Genomic DNA, 23,071 nt, shown 5'->3' with positions numbered 1-23,071 from the left:
CGTCGCCAATTGTTAATCTTTAAAGGGTAAAATTCTATTTAATTGACTTCTTGCTATCTCAAAAAGGGTTTAGGTTAGGAAAATGAAACTTTCAGGGATGAATCTACAGACTAAAGTATGTCCCGGGAAGGTTTTTTGAAGCAACTACCTCCACTCCTTCTCCCTCTTGATGGCCCTGACCTTTGATGACCTTTAAAAATATGTGTGTTAGAAAAGTGAAACCTTGCGAAATAGATCTTCTGCTTAATTGAAGTACAACAAAATTGTTTTCAGCTTCATAACTTTGCTCAATTCCATTTTATAAGGTTTTAAAGATATGCAAATACATTTCCTAAATTCTGAAGAAAAAAACATTGATATGGCTCAAAATTTTACTCAAATAACAAGAATTGCATTTTCAGAACTAAAGGCAGAGAATAGGGTAAAATGTTGTTTTGTCAAAATTTCAATAGGTATAGATCTGTCATTTGGGCAAATTTCAGGGCACTCTTGAGGGAGAAGGAGTAGAGGTGGGTACTTTAAAATACCTTCCCGGGACATACTTTAGCCTGTAGGCCCATCCCTGACAGTTTTATTTTCCTAACCTAAACCCTTTCTGAGATAGCAAGAAGTCAATTAACTAGAATTTTACCCTTTAAAGATTTGTATTATGTTCAGAACTTTGGAAAACGCTATTGACATTGCCTTCAGACGATTTTGAAGCTCAAAGAGATCTTTAGGCTTACTGGCTAAAGAGTATATCTTCACACAAGATCCGTTTGTGAGGCCGAAAGGTTGTGTCAGTGTAAGCTTCTTTGTAATGCACTGCTGCACTAGCTAGTCGGCTAGTATTGGGAAACCACCAAAAGCGAAAAGATGGGATTAGCGCAGGCGCAGTAGACAAGCTCATTGTTGTTTTTGGTTTTAAATCCTTTAATTATTGGCTAAAGAGTCAATAAACTTCTCAACAAGAGTCTTGTCGCAAGATCCGTGATCAAAAGATCGATTTTGCTTACATTAAACAAACGCAAAAATCGCCATAAGCGATATATATATAAATATATATATACACTGGATCATTGCTCAGAATAACGTAATCAACATGTGCAATTTTATTACAAATCCTGGGTAAATTACTTTGTCGTAATAAAAGTTGGGCACTGTGGTTGTAACAACAAGAAAATACAAATGTGTAGTGATGTATGAAATAGGAATAATAAATAGATATGCTTGGGAATGAAGCATATAATAATGTGCTTCATTCCCAAAGCACATAATAAAAACAGTCCAATCAGGAGTCCTGGTTGAACCCAGTTGATGTAGTTTAAGTTGGAATCTCATGATTCAACGTGGTAACATTGGCAAAATATAATATAATTGGCAAATATTTTACATGAGACAGTGGAATGCAACTTTAAATGAATATTTCGACCCTATATCCAAGGGCCGTTCTCAGCAAAACAAATGAAAAAATAAAAACGAAGAATATAAAAGAACTCACATTAAAATATAATCTTGAAAACCAAAACATTTTCTCAAAACAGTCCAACCAGGAGTCCTGGTTGAACCCAGTTGATGTAGTTCAAGTTGGAATTTCATGATTCAACGTGGTAACATTGGCAAAACACAATATAATTGGCAAATTTTTTTTTATTAGACAGTGGAATGCAACTTTAAATGAATATTTCGATCCTATATCCAAGGGCTGTCAGCAAAACAAATGAAAAATAAAAACGAAGAATATAAAAGAACTCATATTAAAATACAATCTTTAAAACTAAAATATTTTCTCAAAAAAGTTCTAAAATCATTACTTCAGGGAAGTTCAAACTGGAGTCCAGGTTGAAAGTGGTTGATAATTTGAGTTCGAATTTCACGGTTCAACGTGGCAACATTAGTAAAATTTAATAAAATTAATTAGTTAAATTTATAAAATTAAAATAAATTTAATAAAATTAATTAATTTAATTTAATTAAAATTTAATACTGGTGTAAAAACATAATAATTTTTGAAATAACCAAAAGATAAATGATATAAAATCGTGACTTATTGGACATGACACTTTAATCCGGCCTGGGTTTTAGCAAATAGTATGTTGGTGGTTGATAGGTATTTCCCCATTTTAGTGTGTATGTGAGTTTTATTTATCTTTTTTGCTTCCGCCTCTTTTTTAGTTTTTTCTTTGTTTGTCTTTCTCCCTACATTGTTTTTCTCTGTATATCTTTTGCTTGTTTTTTTTTCCTTCCTGGATTTCCGAGAATAAAAACTTACGGGGGTGGATATTTTTTTTTATTTTTTTTTTACGATTAAAAAATCCTAAATACTATATTAAATTTACTGGAAGCCAATACATGCGAAGAAAGTAAAACAGTTCAAAATATGGATGAAAACTTTTTTATTGATAGTGAATAGATACAAAATTATTTAACTGGATATTTCGGACACATATACAGTGTTCATCATCAGCAGTAAAATATGTGTAATATATATGTGTAATATATAGCAATATATGTGTTCGAAACATCCAGTCAATAAATCATTGACATTCGAAACATCATTGTCAATAAAAAGTTTCCATCCATATTTGAACTGTTTTACTTTCGTCAAGGAAAGCAGTGTGGTCTACGAAGTTATCTACTTCGAATATATGCGACACCCGCTTCACTTAAAATAAAAAATGACGAAAATCCAAAATACCTGATTAGAAAAAGTTTTATACTCGACAACAGCATCTGGCTTCCTTTTAGGGGGCTCCACTGTCGGAACTATCTTATCTGACTGACGCTTTCCGCCAAAATTACCAGCGCCTACTACAAAAATGTTAAACTGGTTTCGCATGACCAATTCATCACTTTCATCCCTTGTTTCAACATCGCAGACTATGAGGGCACCAGATTTCTTATCCAGCAAATCAGTTATTTTAAGCTTTGATGTTAGTACAGCTTCACCTCGCAAGGGCTTCAGAACTTCAAGGTATTGTTCTCCATGGAGGACTTTGGATAGATCAAACTGCAATTATGATAAAAATTATTTTATATGGAACGGTAAAGATGTATTACAATAACTGTATAAAACTGTAGTAGCATAGAGGGTTGGTGCTTTATTTATTTATTTTTCACCCACACTGTACATAAAGTAAAAATAGTGGAGTAAGAATAAATAAAAAAAACAGAGAAAAACAAATACGCACACAAAATCAATTTGCTTTTATTAACTGAAATTAACTGTTAACTTGTTAAGCAAAATTAATTAGTTTAATTTGCTAATGCTTTTCGTCCGAAAGACAATTAAAATTTCAAAGGAGTTACCCATTTTTAAGTTGCTTCATGCCATGTATTTTTAGAATATTTTTTTCTGATAAATTTTTTTCTGATATTTTTTTTCTGGGATCCGCTGCAACCTAATAAAGAACGAAAGCTAACCCACGGGAAAGGGAATCGAAAATATAAAAGTAATACAAGTATAAGTATTTGAATATATAAAAAATATAAGTATATAAGAGTAAGAATAAATAAATAAATAAAAAATACACACAAAAAATCAACGAGAAAAACGGATAAGACGGAGGCACGCAGAAGTTGCACTGGAGAGTTTTCTGTGAAGAATCTCCAACTTTAAAGTTATATTAGGAACTGGAAAATTTCTAACAAGAATCCGGTTTTTTGACCAAGGTGGAAGATACAGAAGAAATTTACAATAATTGAAATAATTTATCAGAATTCTTTTTAAATTATCATTACTAAGATGGGGGAAAAGACATGAAGCATAAAAGACAGAATTATCACAGAAAGTAGAATAAAGTTTGCTTGGCAATCCGGAGCCTATGGTCCGTGTTGGACCCTAACAGGCGTAATTCCCTATCAGGGCTAATTTCTGCAACAGGCACCCTATGCGCCATCAATGGCTCTGGGAGATCTTTATCCTATCCTTATAAACAACATGATATATGCGCTATCCAATGGGCTAACCCAAAACAGACGCTCAAACAACGATTTCAACTCTCAAGCATGCCAAAAAGAAAAAGTTTTCATATTACAAAGGAATCTGAGAGGTTTTGACAATCAGATATTATTTGGTAGCTCATACATTTCGAAAATTTCTTCAACAGTCCTTGTTTAGATATTACTAACAGACTAATTTGCTAATATCATAATGGCCTTGGAATCAGACCATAAAAAAATGAGGCAGTACACCCCCAGCCGAAGGCAGAGAATCATGAAGCCGGTACCTGAGATACGCACACTACTGGTCGACACAAGATTTTTTTTTTTTTGTAAAGTTTTAATTTGATTTAATTTAAATTAAAATTTAATTTAAGTTCTAATTTTTGTTGTATTAGAAAATTTTCTATGTAGTTATTCTACATAGAAAATTTTCTAAAATTAGAAAATTTTAGTTATGAACTCAATTAAAAAGTCTTTTTGAGTATCGATTTTAATTTTATTTTAAGTTTTATGTTATTATAAAATTTTTCTTTCAGGTTTTAATTTAATCTAAATATCTTCCTTTTAAGTTTCAATTTTGTGTCAATTTATATTTGATTTTATTTTAATTTACAAACCTTCCTTTTGGGTTTACTTAAGTTAAAAAAAATCCTCTTAAATTTTAAACCATTTTTTTTTTTATTTGAAAAAAACCCACAAAAGGTAATAAATATATAGACCTTAAATGAAGGATGATAAAAGAATAGGATATCTTTTTATGAAGGAAAGAATAGGAGGAGGAGACGAAAAGGATTATCATTATATTATAATACTATTTATAATTATGATTTATAATTATAATTGATACATTATAATACAATTATTAATATCAGAATTGTTATTGAATAAAAATAATACAAATTGATTACGTAGCATGCTGCTCCTATGAAAATAATTATTATTATACTTAACAGTAAATATGTAATTAGTTGCATACATTGTTAGAAACCTAAAGAAGAAATGATTTAAGCAGCCCGTTCAAGCATTTCAAGATTACTTATCCAACAAGCTCGAATACTTACCCTTAGCGTTTCGCGAGACGTAAATAACGTAAGGGAGAACATAAGGGAGAATCCCAGAAAACACAGAATAACTGAGAATAAGTGAATGCAAATGTAAACACACAATTCTTGGCGTTTCCAAAATGAAAAAAACATATCAGGGGCCGGCCACGACTATGCTCCCGAAAAAGTGACTTTAGTTATTTCACAAATAGAAAAAAAAGACAAATCCTTTTCCAGTTTTTTCCTTTTTGAACACAATAAAGGAACTTCCCTACGAAAAAAATCCCCAATAATTGGTTTTAATCAAGATTAGGGGGCTCAAGATCAGGACAACGTAACTCCTTCCCAGCTGACACCCAATGTTTTTAAACCTTTTGATAAATATTTATAATCACTTTTATAGGGAAGCCAATCTAAGCCTTCTAGCCAATTTGGTGGCTATAAAGCTTAGAATAACAAATAAATAAATTTAGCAACTGTACACCTCGTTATGCAAAAATAAGGCAATTGTACATTTATGGAAACAAAGACCTTCGAACAGTGGAAGAAAAATAAAATAACTAAACACAGCTTTGAAATGCTAAACAAGAAAAAAAACAACAATAAACTAAACAACAAAAAGACACTGATAATTTTTTAGTAAAGCAAAAATAATACGAAGGCCTTTAGAGACTCTAGAGGGAAGTAGCTCTAATGGTCTTTGTTGTTGCTTCTCTTCGTTCGATATTTGACTGGATCATTCATTTTGGAGAATGGAGACCGAAATGCGCAAGAAAAGATTACGGAAAATTGTTTGTGTAACAAATACCTCCTTGGAGAAAGAAGACCCAAATGCAAAAGAAAAGATTACAGAAAATTGTTTGTGTATCAAATACCTCCTTGGAGAAAGTAGACCCAAATGCACAAGAAAAGATTACAGAAAATTGTTTGTGTATCAAATACCTCCTTGGAGAAAGTAGACCCAAATGCACAAGAAAAGATAACAGAAAATTGTTTGTGTATCAAATAATTCCTTAGAGAAAGGAGACCCAAACGCAAAAGAAAAGATAACGGAAAATTGTTTGTGTATCAAATATCCTTATTGTTGAACATCCTAATTTCGTAATGCTAGATTCTTTTTTCTATTGCAATTAATTTCCTCAAAATACAGATTTTGAGCCAATTATGTTCATTTATCCTTTTTTCGTACATGCTCCAGGGTTCTGTTGGACAACAGAACCCTGGAGCCTGTACGAAAAAACGTTAGCGTATGGTCTTTTACGAAGATTAAATTAAAAAAAAAACTTATTTTTTTAATTGAAAGTAAGGAGCGACATTAAAACTTAAAACGAACAGAAATTACTCCGTATATGAAATGGGTTGTCCCCTCCGCAATCCCTCGCTCTTTACGCTAAAGTTTGACTCTTTGCCACAATTCTACTTTTTAAACAATTAAAAACTTTAGCGTAAAGAGCGAGGCGTTGCGGAGGGGACAACCCATTTCATATACGGAGTAATTTCTGTTCGTTTTAAGTTTTAATGTCGCTCCTTACTGTCAGTTAAAAAAAAAAAGTTTTTTTTAAATTTAATTTCTGAACGTTTTTGAATTAGTGCATGTTTGATTTTGGCTCTCCGCACATAAATTATTAAAATGAAATTTGCATATTAATTCTTTTTTTGGCTAAATGGCTTTCTCTTAGTTTTGATCAGACGATTTTGAGAAATAAGGGGTGGGGAAGGAGGCCTAGTTGCCCCTACATTTTTTCGGTTACTAAAAAGGCAACTAGAACTTTTAATTTTTAACGAACGTTTTTATTAGTAAAAAATATAGGTAACTTAAGAATTAACTTACGTAACAAACTTTCATATTCTTATATTTTTATTATGTATATGAGGGGGTTTGTCCCCTGGTTAATACCTCGCTCTTTACACTAAATCTTAAGTTTTGTCCCAATTCTTTAAGAATGACCCCTGACTCAGAAAGGCCGTAGAATAAATGTTCGCTTTAAGTTTTAATGCTACTCCTTAATTTCAATTGAAAAAACTTTTTCATGTTTATTTTTTCATTGTTTTTTTTTTTATAGTAATGCTAGAAAATCCTGCGCCCCTTTACATTGAATTTATCTTCCCCCATGACATATTCCTCCAAGGAAAGATCCTCCCACATAGCCCCCTCCCCTCAACCCCACCCCGCAAACCAAAAAAATCCCCCTGAAAACGTCTGTACACTGCCCAATAACCATAACTGTATGAAAACATTGGACAAAGTTTGTAACTTGCAGCCCCTCCCCCAGGGAATGTGGGGGAGTAAGTCATCCCCAAAGACATAGTTATTAAGATTTTTGACTATGCGGAACAAAATGGCTATCACAAAATTTTGATCCGTTGAATTTGGGAAAAAATGAGCGTGGGAGGGGGCCTAGGTGCCCTCCGATTTTTTTGGTCACTTAAAAAGGGCACAGGAATTTTTCATTTCTGTTAGAATGAGCCCTCTTGCGATATTCTAGGACCACTTGGTCGATACGATGATCCCTAGGAAAAAAAAAACAAAAAAACAAACAAATAAACACGCACCCGTGATCTGTCTTCTGGCAAAAAAAACGAAATTCCACATTTTTGTAGATAGGAGCTTGAAATTTTTACTATGTGGTTCTCTGATACGCTGAATGCGATGGTGTGATTTTTGTTTTAAGATTCAATGACTTTTAGGGGGTGTTTCCCCCTATTTGCCAAAATAAGGCAAATTTTCTCAGGCTCGTAACTTTTGATGACAACGACTAAATTTGATGAAAATTGTATATTTAAAATCAGCATGAAAATGCAATTCTTTTGATTTATCTTTTAGCATCAAAATTCCGTTTTTTAGAGTTTCGTTTACTATTGAGCCGAGTCGCTCCTTACTACAGTTCGTTACCATGAACTGTTTGATTGAAGAGAATCCCCAAAAAGAAACAAGTAGATAAAGACAAGTCCCTATTTCTGTTCTTTTCTGCTGCAAAACAGCAATGTTGGTCTAATATTAATGTAAAAAAAGACAATCAAAAAATTGAGAAGAAATTATTCATTTTGATTCAATTCAAGACATTCATTTCAATTAATTCAAGATACTTGATAAGTTCAAGATAAACTCAAGACACTCACTTCCTTGCGACAAACAGGGTTGAAAAGCAAGTCAGGCCTTGTTACTTGTTTGTACACCTTAGGTGAATTTACAAACAAACGAACATGTTACCCATAAACTGGAGTTCCCTAGGGTTACAGCCAGTTACTGATTACATGAACTGAATTAGATATTGTCTTAACATCAGTTTAATTATTGTTGGCATCAATTTGAAGCTTCTACGTAAAATAGCCCCCACGATCACATTGATTTCTCTATGGATTCAACTTCGGCCGATAAAGGAATCTATTCTTAGTCTTAGTCTTTCATAACGGACACTAAAAAAAGTATATCGTCGGATTCGAACCCATCAATTGTCTTTATATTAGTTTTATTACCGTTGGCATCAATTCTAAAACTCCTAAAAAAGTCAAAAATTGCCCCTTTCACAATGATTTTAGATTAAAGAATTAAGTATTTGAAAAAAAAATTGTACTCTACCTCAATCCCAGGGAGTGATCCCGTTAGAGCACCAGAGCTTGACAGTGTCTCTTGAGCTGCAAGTATCCCAAACGTGGGAAGCGGTGCAAAATTTTCTCCTCCTTCATAGAGTACATCCAAAGCATTAGAATCTTCAATAGAAGCACCAATGGCCAGGGCATAAAGAATCACATCTTTGGTAGTGTATTCATACTCTACCCCTTCTGGGTCCCAGTTTAGTGCTGTGGCTACTGGATCATCGGGATTAATTGATTTTGGTGTAGCTGGTGTTGTGTTTTCAATTAGGTTCTGCACAATCTGGAATTAAAATTTCGTTTGAAATTCCTCGTGAAGTATCAAGCACAATGAAATCGGATTATTTCAATTCGTTAAGTGAAAACTTACATAGCCATATATTGGAATACAAAATTGAAAAAAAAAACAAAAAAAAACGGAATTCAATTTCCAACGAAAGGTATTGAGAAAAAACAATAAAAAATAGAGTGAAAAACAGTAAAAAAAAAAAAAAAAAAAATAAGCTAAAGACGTCAAAACAGGTACCTAACTGTTTAAAAAGGTTAATCTTTCCTTTTTAAGTGTGGCTCTCTTTAAGAATCGGAATACTCTTAATATATAAGTTTTACAGACAAAAATCGTTGAAAAATTTTGAAACAATAGCGAAAATGTGGTGCTCCCCTTAAAACCTCAAAATTTTGAAACAAATTAAAGAAAATCTTAGAAAATCGCAGTTTTCAGGTATGAATAGACCGAAGACCTATCCAGTGGCTAAGCCTTTTATTGTGATATATTTGGTACTTTAAAATAGTATTTTTTTTTTTGCATACTCACCACGGTCTGCATTGCGCAGGTACCTATCTCCTGATTAAATGCCTTCGACAGGGAGTGCTGAAGGCATCGATTCGGCCTTCAGCCGAATCCTGATAGATTTCTGCTTCCATTGATTCCTGAATCGGCCTTTGGCCGGGCGTGGTTGGGGGCAATTCCCCTTGTTTTTCCTCCAGACCCATTTAAAGCTGGGTGGCCTCTTGTTGAGCTTACAGAGTCACACCATTGAATCCCGTTCCAGACCAAATAACCAGCGACACCAGGAGTTGAACCCCCCTAAATTAAGACACTAACCAAGATAAATTAATAACTAATGGTTCGTGACACTCATTACTAAAGGGGGAGTTAAAAAAAAGTGAGTGCAAAGGAAGGTGGTGGTACAAATTGATTTCTCATAGAAGATTCCACTGGAGTTCAAGGAGATAGCAATTCAAATCCATTGTCTCTCCATTTTAGCAGAATATCTTCTTAAATTCCACTTTGCTTTATAATTATAATTAATAGTTGGAAAGCAAATAACAGTCGAGCAAATAACTTCCTTCCATTATTCTGCAATTTTGGGAACGCAGCACTACTATAACGATCCAAACGAAGATACCGCTTAAACTCCACTTTTTTATTACTATTTATAAAAAACACTTGGCCTCACAGGGGTCACCCAGACACAATCCAGATACAAAGCTAGATTTTAGCATGATTTTTGACGGCTTTAAGATTATGGTCTTCTTTCCAAATCGGGCTTGGAGTTTAACCTGGACAAGAGGGACAGCCACAGTCTCAGCTTGTTTCATGCACTCAAGTAAGTGAAGGTAATAAACATTCAGTTTCACTCTGGCTATTGGCAAAAAAAACACTCTTACATAGTAGAGTGAAAGGGATCTTGACGCAGGATAACAGAGTTGATAGGGTAGGAATATTCAAAGGCCAATTGGCTTTGCTCCACTCTCGTTTCATATACTATTTTATATTAGTAGTATCACAACGATTTTTAGATGTATCATCGGTTTGCAAATAATTGGTTTGCAAATAATCATCGGTTTAAAAAAAAAATAAAATCGGTTAAAAAAAAAATAATTTTGCAAATATCATCGGTTTGCAAATAATCGGTTTGCAAATAAAGCAAATAATTAAATAATGGAAGCAAAAACAGTCGAATTTCCCATCCTTCGACGAGAAAAATTCCTTTATGTGAAGAAATATCGATCTCTCTTCTGTTTTATATTAGAGGTGAAAAGTTGACAATTCTGACCGGCAAAAATGAAGTTAAAGAAAAAAGATTCTTGCTCAAAGGAAGTACCGTTGAATCTACATTACAATTAGATAGATAGAAAGAATCCTTTATTTTCATTAATTTATATACACAACACAAATTAATTAAATAAACATACCTAGAAGTATAAGGCCAAACGGTCTGTGCTCAATGGCTCAGTTAACTAATTAAATCATATTATCGACACCACAAAAGACAACAAAAAGAAGAAGAAAAACAGATTAAACAATTATTTTCACAAAGAGTCCGCTCTTACCCTACGACTTGAATAAGAAGAAACTGTTTGACCTGTGATTTCAATAAAGAAACTAAATCAGGACCCCTAATGCTGTCCGAGAGGCTATTAAAGAGGGTTACAGCCACGTGACGAGAACTTCGATTGATAATCTTTTTAAAGCAAGAATTCGATTCAATTTTTACATATATATATATATATATATATATATATATATATATATATATATATATATTTATTTTTATATAAAAATATATATATATTTTTAATTTAGGGAAAGTCTTCCTTTTCTCCTTCTGTCTCTTTTTTTTTTATGTGTTTGTGCTGTTGCATTGGTGATTTCTCTTTTCATGATATATATATACATAAAGCTGTTTCGGGATATTTAGATCCAATTCGACCAACCAGCTGAAATACCCCTGGTAACGTCGCGTGATCGCTTTTGCTTAAAAAAAAATTACCGTCTTGTGTCATATTTTCCGAATAGACTCAGCTGTTGCGTTAAAAGAAAGTTCTTAAACGAATACTGAAGCTTCATACCGTCTAGCAAATTCGCTTAATATACACAGCATAAGATATTCATAGTGCATTTCTGGCATATCAACATTGATTATCCGCCAAATCCTATTACTTATCATTAGAATTTCACGAGACGTAAATGACGTTATGACGTAAATGACGTCAGAAGTTTAGTTGTCCAATAAGAGATATATATCTCGGATCGGGGTGAAAATTCTTATAGAAAGAGATATCTAGTTCTCTTCTGCTTTGCATTAGTTGAAAAATTTTGCTTTCTGGGGTTTGGGACAAGCCTAACTACTTATCATTTGCATTTCACTAGATGTAAATAACGTCAGAGATTTAGTGGACTGCTACTTGACAGGGTCTAGATTAGTTGCCACATATGTTACACCTACTAACCCCAGAAAATGCAAGATAAATGAGGATATGGTGATGTCACATGTCAACACAAAAATTCAATCTTTTCAAAACGGGAAAAAACATACAAAGCTATATTCAGAGGACAATAAGGAACATTAATTGTGAAATAAGGCAAACTTTCATGGATTTGCAAATAAGTTAAACTTACAACGGAATGCACGGGATTAATGCTTTTATTCTACTAGTTGTCCGTAGCGCTTCAGTTAACAAGATGTCGGATAAGTATTTTGTGTTATCTTTTACATACAAAATCCGAGGAAAATAGCGTTGAACGGATACGTGGAATAAAATATGTTCAAACGCATTAACCAAGTTTTGGACACTTCCATGATTAGTTTTTACCCTTAAATAGGATCGAACAGGAAGCTCATTTATTTAAAACAATTTTTAAAATTAATTTTTAAATTATTTAAAAATAATTTATTTATTTAAAAATAATTTATTTATTTAAAAATAAATTATTAAAATATTTAAAACCAAATTTTCCACCTTTAATTTGAAACGGAAGAGAGCTAAATATTCTTCCACCTAAGAATTCCTTTCATCAGGTGACAGAAAACTACTATTCCTTCCATGTCCAGTCGATCAGTAAGTTTATCATTTCAGCAAATTCAGGTTCATATGAAACAATGCAATAAGCATAGGTATGCATCATATTTTTCCAGATTGCCATCCCCGAGCCAGGCCCTAGTCACATTCACTTCCGTCATTAAAAAAGCCCAATTTTATGAATGACATGGGGTTGTTCTTGATTTTGGCGTTACACTTGTATTTCAGAGACGGAAAACAAAAATTTCAAGAAATTGATTTAAAAGATTTGCACAACACTAATTTGTTTCAACTGTTCTCTACTAATACTATGTCTTCTTAGCTTTTGTCAGATTTCTCTTACAGATTGCTGTTTCAAGCTTCCGTTTTTTCTAGTTTCAAAAAATTATGCCTTAAATCTCGACTCTGATTGGTCAATCAAGAACCATATACTTGAAATTTGAACAATATTCAACTCGAATAATTACGAACGGCGTTGGCGCCATAGTCGTGTGTCATTCGATTTTATCGACAAGTGTGACCATAATGTGGCCTGGGCATTACCGCCGGGTCTACCACCTACTCTGGGTCTACCGCTACGGGTATACCTTAGTCTAACGTCGGAATTCGTAAATGTTAAAAAAAAATCGCAGTGTTTGCAGATTTCCAAAAAGTTGATCAACAGGCCCAATAATTTAAGCATAAACATTTCCAGTATATTTAAGAGAACCTAGAAGGTATTGAGCTTAAAAACTCGTATGACTGATAGCTTGTTTTAGTCCCCCCCCCCCTCTTGACATTTATATACAACATAGATTAGTATCAAATGTCTTTTTAGCCTAAGAAAATGAATATGTAAAAGAAACAAAGCGTCACACTAAAAACTTTTGAAAATCTAACTATTATTTCGATAATTTAGAAGAAAAGAATGGGAATTTTTTATTTTTTTCTTTATAAGAACATATGCCAATGGTTCTTAAAGTAAGATAGGTGTGCATCACAGGAAAAAAGTTAACTATCATAAAAACCAGAAAATGACAGAATCAACATACTATATACCAAAACTTTACGAAGATAAGGCACAAATAATCTAATTATATTTTTATCTTTTTTTATATATATTTTAAAAAGTATATCCTCTTTTCAAGAGCTGAAAACATAATGATGATATTTGTCGGACTCTCAACAAAAGATGACAATATTGTCCCTAAGATTTCTTCTTCGTTCATTAAAGAATTGTTCTTGGTATATTAATATTTTACTTCTTAGGTGTTATTCCTGTCACCGGCGAATAAGTTTTATTCATTTCCTTAAAACAAGGGAGGGGTCAAATAATCGAGCAAGGAGGAGAACAAAATACCTTAAAAGGGGCATAAAAAATCTGCTTTTTTGTTACGTTTTAACAAGTCGGACGAAAATTCGTCCAAAATTCTCACCTCACCAATCAAACCGGCTGCTTCTTGATTACTTTCCGGATGAAGTGATCCTCTAAAATCACTGATCTCGTCCCACGAGTCACGAACTTTTTCCGGTGATAGACCTTCATCTGTTCTCTTTCTCAAGGTAACACCTCTAGTCCTCTCCCACCGATAGCGTCCAACCCAACCCGCAGCAGCTTCAATAATAGCACCATTCTCCGGGCAAGATTCGTGGCACAGCCAAGCAACGACAGGAGCGACAAGATCCGGTCGTGCGTTATCCATCAAATCTGATAAAAGAAACGATCTACATGATTTCCAACGTACGTAGAGTATTGTCATTATTTAAATATTCTGCGCAAAATGAGCACACAGATATTCTGGATTTACTGAAGAACGTTTGTAAGCTGATCAGCATCGAGCATCTGCACTTAAATATTCTGCACGGAATAAACAGACCAACACTTGCATGCTATTAGTTTTATTTAAATATTGGGCACAAAGTACGCATACAAGTGTTCTGGAATTACTGGAGATCGTTTAAGTTATAAACCGATCGGTACTAAATATTTACTTTCAAATTTTCAGCACAAAATGAACAAGATAAGATGGTAGACATTATCTAAGCGTTCTACGTGAAATGCTCTAATTGTCGAACACAAAATGAACAGGACAAATCGTTACTGATACCATAATTTTAATGTTCTACATAGAATTTTCTATCTAAATAATGACGAAGACCACACTGCCTTTCCATAATATAAATACAGAAGAGAGAATAATGAGGACTTTTTTTTCCCAAGACAGTGAACCAACAAAACCTATTTGAATATTTCGGCCCTATACCTAAGGGCCATCTTCAGCAAAGAAAATAATAAACAATAACACACTTACAATAAAAGTTCTCGGTTAAAAATCCATTTTTTTTAAATAGCCTCTGCATTATTACTTCTCAACGAAAAGTTCAGCCAAGAATGTGTGATAAAAGCTTACATTTTACAAGCTAAAAAGGTTCATTCATTTCACTAACTGTATTTATTAAAATTTTCTATCTGAAATAATGTTTAAACATAGCTGCATTTAATGCTGCACATTTAAGTCATGAAGTAATACATGTGCGTTAAGCTTCTGAATATAATATTCTTCCTGAACTGAACAGGACAATTATTGAACAGGGGTACTGAACAGGGTACTGACATTATTTAAATGTTCGATATATGTTCTACGTAAAATAATCTAAACTGTGGATACAAAAATGTGGTTCAATTCTGCTATCTAGGCCAGGGCTTCTTAAACTTCTGTAATTCCCGACCCCATTTATGATTGCGAGATTCTTAGCGACCCCAACAAATATAAAAGAAAAATTAATTAATATTTTTTGATGATATATGTATTAGGTAATAATATACATATGCATATGAAAATACATAAATTTAGAATTCGTTTTGAAACATATAAAAATCTAAAATTGAAATTTGCACAAAATGTTATAGAAATGTTTTTATTATAGTTTCAAAAACAAAAGTGGATTCTGACCGTCTTAATTCTCTCGAATATATCCAAGTAGTTTCGTGGTAAATATTAGATTAAAGTTTACGTTAAAAATTTAATGAGATGGATGTGCCTGTTTTTTATTGCATAACAGATCAAATCTTGGTGTAATGTTAGAAACTGATGGACATAAGACCTCTTCAACATTCTTTATCGCTGAATGATATTGGGATTTGACGTGTGTTAAAGCTGAGAGAGTAACTTCACATAAATATGTGGTGTTGAATGGTAGAAGTACATTTAACGCCATATCGGCGATTGTGGGAAATTCAGCCCTAGTTCCGATCCAGAATTCGGTCAAGGGCTTTTTTTGGAATTTGTAGTTTTAAGTTTGAGTCACACGAAAGCTCAGCAAATTCCTCTTGAGCTTTAAGTGGCAGATGATCAATCTCGCTTAAGCCAATCCAAAACGGCTTTTGAATCCAAACTGTTTTTTTGTAAATCAATATTTAATATAAAATATGTCTCGAACTGTATTTCTAGCGCTTTTAAGTGATCTACAATAGTTTTTGCAATAAAAGTTTTACGATGAATTTTCTCAATTACAAAATTGTCGACACTGGAAAACATTTTGAACGAATTTTTTCCGACCCTACTTTTCCAAATGCTGAACTTTTTAATAAAACTTCCAATTTTATCGTTTGAAGTAAATATATCGAAATTTTTTCCTTGTAGAGACAAGTTAAGATCGGTTAACTTCGCAAAAATATCTGACAAATAACATAGCTTGGATAGCCACAAGTAATTTTGAAAAAAAACACCAAACTCACATTTTCGTTCAGTTAGAAATATTTCGATTTCGTCCTTTAATAACAATAATCTTTTTAAACTTTGACCCCTTGACAACCATCTTACTTCTGCATGTAATTACAAAGTTGTGTAGTTGGAATCCGTATCCTTACAGAGATTTGAAAATAAGCGACTGTTAAGGACATGGCTCTTAATAAAATTTATGACCTTAACAGCATCCTGAAGCACATTGTTCAATTCTGGTGCTATCGATCAGTTAAGAAGTGCCCAAAGGATTTTTAAATGCTGGGACTGTAAGGTCCTGTTGGTCGCGAAAGGGTTAAACTGGCTAATTCGGAATAACATGCACTTCGTTCACAATCATACAATGGCTAAATGAAAACAACACGTAATGTTTATATAGTTTCTTCGAAATAACACTTTAGAAATTTTGTTGATAATATTTGTCAGGATTATTTCGGTTTTAAGAGATTGACAAAAATAAATCTACGTTTTTTATAAATTTCTATAACATCTTCTGATTCATTGTAAATTTATACAAGATATTATAATGATCGGAATAGAAATGCTGGTATAAACAGTCTTTCCGAACCAGAAGATTTTATGATATATTTATTTACGATGACTGTTATTTTTCTTTATAACAATAATTTTACAAGTTAAAAACATTTTTTTGTTAAATTGTATTTTTATCATTCGCAACCCCATAATTTTGCTACGTGATCCCAAATGGGGTCACGACCCATAGTTTAAGAAGCCCTGATCTAGGCCAATAATGAAAGGTTCAGACGACTAGGACACGTTTTCGGAAGAAGGATGATAGACCGTCAAGATAGTCCTTGTAGACCAGCCGTAAAGGGCCAAACGGGAAGCAGGCCGTCCCCAAATGGGGTGGAAGGATGTCATGAGAAAAAAAAATTAAGGGAAGTGAGAACTTCTTGGGACAGAGTAAAGAGGAAGGTTTTAATAGATTGGGGTGAAAGAGGAGTGAGCGTAGCTGAGTTGACCTCAGGCAGCTTGGCACTAAAGTGAGTTGTAAGTAGTAGTGGTAATATATAACCTTCAGTATGAAATGAGCATTTACGGACTGCAAGAAACGAACAGTGCAATATTTCCTGTTATTGTTAAAATTAAATATTCTACTTAGAGCAAATAATGTATTGTAGGACGTTCAAATCACGAAATGATGTGCATTGAACATCTGCATTTGAATATTCTGAAGGAAATTTTGTGCGAGAAAGAGGCAGGACAACATTTGCAGCCTGTTGAAATTCATTCAATATTCTACATTTAACACAGAATATTTTATAATTAAATGATACCTTGTGTGCTTATATGAGGGGGGGGGGGTAGATTGTCCCCTAGACTTTGAAAAACACAACCTTTTATTATCATTAAAAAGATGCCCCCCCCCCGCTATTGACTTTGAAAAAAAAGAATTTTTGTAATTTCTAAAAAAAAAAATAGAAAAAAAAACTTTGCCCCTTTGCTTAAAATGTTTTTGCATGATCGGAAAATTTCAATGCTTTACGTTTAATGCATAACACTTAAATCATGAATTATCTGCATTTACATGTTTTGCCCGAAATGAACAAGACAAGATTCGCACGATATTGGCACAGATCACATGAAAGATGACAAATTGCCAAAGATTGTGCTTTTCGGCTATCCATTTGAGGCCAAATTAGATACAGGGCGGCTTCAAAAGGGGTTGGAGGAGGTCATAAGGAAGGATTTAAAGGAAACTGGAACTGCATTAGAGACGGTAAAATGTGAAATTTTAAATAGAGTATGGTGGAGGAGGAGCGTAAGCAGCTGTGATGGTCTCGGATGGCTTGGTGCTGCAGTAATGTTCTGCGGGATATTCTATACAACAATATTCTCAGGTTTAATTAATAACGTTCTGCTAGAAAAGAACATTTAAAGGTTCTGCAGTATTCATATGCATTCAAATGTTCTGCACAAACTGAACAGAACAACATTCGCAGTTTAGTTACATCAATTTATGGCAGTGACATGACAGGTTAGTCATATCAGGTTAGTACGAAGAATAGCGAAAACAAAATCTGAAACAGGATAAATATGGAAAAATCAAGAATTTAAATTCCAATATAAAAAAAGAACTTCAACACTTCAGAATCATCAAAAAAGTCCTCATCAAATCAGAATCATCAAAGAAGTGAATCATCACTTCAAGCAAGTTCGAAAAGGACCGAAGAAAAAAAAACGACACAACCGGGTAATACATTTAACTATAAAATAAACCAAGAGCATTCTTTTAGTGCAATTCTCGTTTTTCGGCAGCTTAATTTTTTTTTGCAGTTGAGAAAAGTTTGAAAATTAGTTGCACGGGTTTAAGCCGAATATAAAAAAAAAAACAATTTAATGTAGTTGAAACAATTTAGTAATTCTAAAATGGCAGTAGTTTTCACAACAACACAATCTATTTGGTTTTCAGGAAAGTCACCATGGTACCTTAGCCTTTGGGGGAGAGGAGTAAGAGATTAGGCAACACCAGCCTTACTTTTTGAGGCTTTTGTTCATTTTTATGTTCTATTCCTTCTTTCACAGTAATTTCTGTTATTTTTTTGTTCAAATATCGCTCTCTACTTGTGATTAAATAAAAAAAAACTAATTTTTTTAGCTGAAAGTAAGGAGCGACATAAAACTTAAAACGAACAGAAATTACTCTGTATATGAAATGGGTTGTCCCCTCCGCAATCCCTCGCTCTTTACGCTAAAGCTTTTAATTGTTTTAAAAAGTAGAATTGTGGCAAAGAGTCAAACTTTAGCGTAAAGAGCGAGGGATTGCGGAGGGGACAACCCATTTCATATACGGAGTAATTTCTGTTCGTTTTAAGTTTTAATGTCGCTCCTTACTTTCAGCTAAAAAAATTAGTTTTTTTTATTTAATTTCTGAACGTTTTTGAATTAATGCATGTTTGGTTTTGGCTCTCCGCACATAAATTATTAAAATGAAATTTGTATATTAATTCTTTTTTTGGCTAAATGGCTTTCTCTTAGTTTTGATCAGACGATTTTGAGAAATAAGGGGTGGAAAAGGAGGCCTATGTGCCCTCCAACATTTCGGTTACTTAAAAAGGTAACTAGAACTTTTAATTTTTAACGAACGTTTTTATTAGTAAAAAATATACGTAACTTAAGAATTAACCTACGTAACAAATTTTCATAATCTTATATTTTTATTATGTATACGAGGGGGTTTGTACCCTCGTTAATACCTCGCTCTTTACACTAAATCGTAAGTTTTGTCCCAATTCTTTAAGAATGACCCCTGAATCAGAAAGGCCGTAGAATAAATAGTTGAAATTACTAAAAATACTTTAGCATAAAGAGCGAGGTATATATCTCCTCCTAAATACCTCGCTCTTTATGCTAAAGTACTTTTAGAACTCCTCATATGCGTAATAATCTCTGTTCGTTTTAAGTTTAAATGCTACTTCTTCCTTTCATTTGAAAAAACGTTTTCATGTTTATTTTTCATTGTTTTCTTATAGTAATGCTAGAAAATCCTGCGCCCTTTTCATTGAATTTTTCTTCCCTCATGACAGATTCTTCCAAGGAAAGATCCTCTAACATAGCCCCATCCCCTCAGCCCCACCCCCAAACGAAATAAAATCCCCCTGAAAACGTCTGTACACTTCCCAATAACCATTACTATATGTAAACACTGGTCAAAGTTTGTAACTTGCAGCCCCTCCCCCAGGGATTGTGGGGGAGTAAGTCATCCCCAAAGACATAGTTATTATGGTTTTCGACTATGTTGAACAAAATGGCTATCTCAAAATTTTGATCTGTTGCGTAGGAGGGGGCCTAGATGCCCTCCAATTTTTTTTGGTCACTTAAAAAGGGCACTAGAACTTTTCATTTCCGTTAGAATGAGCCCTCTTGGGACATTCTAGGACCACTTGGTCGATACGATGACCCCTGGGAAAAAGAAAAAAAAAAAAAAAAAAAACAAACAAACAAATAAACACGCACCCGTGATTTGTCTTCTGGCAAAAAATACAAAATTCCACATTTTTGTAGATAGGAGCTTGAAACTTCTACAGTAGGGTTCTCTGATATGCTGAATCTGATGGTGTCATTTTAAGATTTAACGATAAGATTCTACGACTTTTAGTGGGTGTTTCCCCCTATTTTCTTATATAAGGCAAATTTTCTCAGGCTCGTAACTTTTGATGGGTAAGACTAAACTTGATGGAAGTTATATATTTAAAATCAGCATTAAAATGCGATTCTTTTGATGCAGCTATTGATATCAAAATTTAATTTTTTAGAGTTTTGGTTACTATTGAGCCGGGTCGCTCCTTACTACAGTTCGTTACCACGAACTGTTTGAGAGAAAAACATTGTTTTTTCTTAATTAAGTTTCTCGGTTTTCTAATGAAATATCTTTTGAACGGAGGGAAGAGGTTGGGGGTATTTATCTCTTTTATTTCTTTCAAATGAAATATAAAAAAAGTATTTTTCAAAATATAACAGGGAGGACTTTTTGCTCCCTCTCTAATTGGTACCCCTAACCTTAGTTTGGTACCAAAAGGACCAATCAACACGATTCTGTGACAATCTTCCACGGCGAAAATACAAAATTCGTATTTTTTCTAGATATGGTTAAAAACCTCCGCTAAAGGTTATATAATATCAATAATAATAAGTCCCCTAAGTAGTTCGCCAATATATTTGCTAAATAGTTTCCCTGTCTGTGGAGGCAAAAGCGGATTCTGATATGGGCATGCTTCAGGTAATCGCTGTATAGTGGGTCTTGAGATTGCGTGGGATTACAAAGTTATTTACAAAACAGACCTCTGTCCTTAGTCAGTGAATATAAGCAGCAATATTTTCTGCAATTCTCCGAGTAAAAAATATTGATTTTTTATACTTTTGGATTTACTTCATTTCCTATAAGATATTCAGTCACTCTTATTTGATTACTATCTATAGCCTGATCTTACATACTCGGTATTACTTTATCCACTGATTGCAGATTTAACAGCCAAGTGAATGAGCTAGTCCGCAAAGGCTACACTACCCTGCAATCGATTATTACAACGAAAAGGTCCGGTTTCAAGGGAAAGTCAATAAAGCTGGCCTACAGGACGCAAGTTCTGCCTGAACTAGAATAGTTGTGTCCTTTTTGGGGTCTAAGCGTCAAGTTAAGCCCAGGGCTAAGCCAAAATATTGAGGCCATACAGATATATGTTTGTAAAATTATGATGGAAAAAAGTTGTACTTCCTACGAAAATACCCCTGAATTACTGGGACTCGAGTCACTCCACAACCACCGCCTAAATCTTACAATCAAATTTGGACAATAAATTCTATGAAGCTGAAAACATAGGTGTATCTTCCCCCCGAATCCACTCCTGAACACACTCACCATAAGACAGAAAAAGTTGGAATCAGCTTACTGCCGCACAATGCGGTATCAGGATTTCCCCCCCCCCCTTTTTCACGGGTCTCTTTAACAGCATAAAGTAGCTGTAGTCTGTCTTTGTACAATTTCTATGTACTTTGTAAATAGCCCAGTTTCAGTGCTTCTTAATACTATGTCGAGTGTGTCAATAAATATGTCAATATCTAGAGTAAATCCCTTTTATTCAAGGAATCTACTACACCACTGATTAGCTGGATAGCGTGAATGGGCCACCGTTCACTATCGTGGAAATTATTTAATTGAGAGGTTATTTAAGCAATCTATTTAAAGCAACACTTTCAGCTTCCTCTCGGTACTTACTTAATCGTGCGTGAAGTCGGACCATATGTTTTACCTCATCTGGTCTCTGAACAAAGCTTTTGAATGAGGATCTCCCTCATTCAAAAGCTCTCCCTCATTCATGATGGCAGGTCTTGTGCTAACTATTTGCAGAATTTTCGCCACCATTTGTCACAGTTGTCCAAACTTGCAAAAGCTTCCAGCTGGCTCAAAATCTTGTTGAACTAGCGTCCCATGATGGCAGAACTTGTGCTAACTATTCGCCAAATTTTAGCCACCATTTGTCACAGCTGTCCAAATTCGCAAAAACTTCCAACTGGCTCAAGATCTTGTTGAGCTAGCGTCCCATGATGGCAGGTCTTGTGCTAACTATTCGCCGAATTTTAGCCACTATTTGCCACAGCTGTCCAAATTTGCAAAAGCTTCCAACTGGCTCAAGATCTTGTTGAACTAGCGTCCCATGATGGCAGGTCTTGTGCTAACTATTCGCCAAATTTTAGCCACCATTTGCCACAGCTGTCCAAATTTGCAAAAGCTTCCAGCTGGCTCAAGATCTTGTTGAACTAGCCTCCACCTGCTCTTTAGCTGTGCTCCTTGTCTTTAGTGCAATGCTGGTAAGGGGTTCACCGAGCAATATTTGTTTAATGAAGCGGTCTTCACGGTCTAAGCCAACAGAGCACATGAAATATTAGTCTTTCAATGTTCTAATGACCTCTGTAGACTTTATCGTTCGAAGTCTGAAAACCAGATACGCAAGATTGAACACAGCATCTCAAGCCAAAAATATAAATGAATAGATAAATCTAGATCTGAGATGATTGCAGATCTGAATAAATACTGCTTGATCTTGACGTCTTGATCACATCCTCTTTCGGAATCCACCTTGGATCCCACACAGAGGGAGAAAGCCGATTGGTGACTTTTTAGGGACTGTATTAGGGATACCAATTAGGGAGAGGGCAATAAGCCCTTCCTTTCAGTTTTGAAAAATACATTATTTATATTAAAAAATCAAATAGATAAATAAGACAAGATAAATTTATTATTGAAATTTTGATTTATAGATGAATAAGTTTACATTTTGATCAAGTTTATAGATAAGATAAGTTTAGATAAGACAGATAAAATAAAATATTAGATAAGATAGATAAGATAGATTTACATGAGATAAGGTAAGTTTATGATAAGTTAATTTTGAATTATTTTGATAAGATAAGTTTATTTTAAGTTTAAATAAGATAAGTTATTTGCAAATATATAAAAGAAAT

General features: G+C 33.8%; 1 protein-coding gene across 2 annotated transcripts in view; it reads right to left on the bottom strand.

Moving 5' to 3' along the window:
* LOC136039254 (peroxisomal multifunctional enzyme type 2-like) overlaps positions 1-23,071 on the bottom strand; it is an 82,469-nt gene that overhangs the window by 21,313 nt on the left and 38,085 nt on the right. For both annotated transcript variants that reach the window (XM_065722811.1, XM_065722812.1), the window contains exons 7-9: positions 13,784-14,055; positions 8,548-8,844; positions 2,678-2,989 (exon numbers count right to left, since the gene is read on the bottom strand). In XM_065722811.1, the coding sequence (XP_065578883.1) occupies positions 2,678-2,989; positions 8,548-8,844; positions 13,784-14,055 (881 nt within the window). The remainder of the gene's footprint in view (positions 1-2,677; positions 2,990-8,547; positions 8,845-13,783; positions 14,056-23,071) is intronic.

This window comes from Artemia franciscana, chromosome 19 (genome assembly GCF_032884065.1).
Source record: "Artemia franciscana chromosome 19, ASM3288406v1, whole genome shotgun sequence".
Lineage (NCBI taxonomy): Eukaryota > Metazoa > Arthropoda > Branchiopoda > Anostraca > Artemiidae > Artemia > Artemia franciscana.
This window is presented reverse-complemented; position numbering and strand designations above follow the sequence as displayed.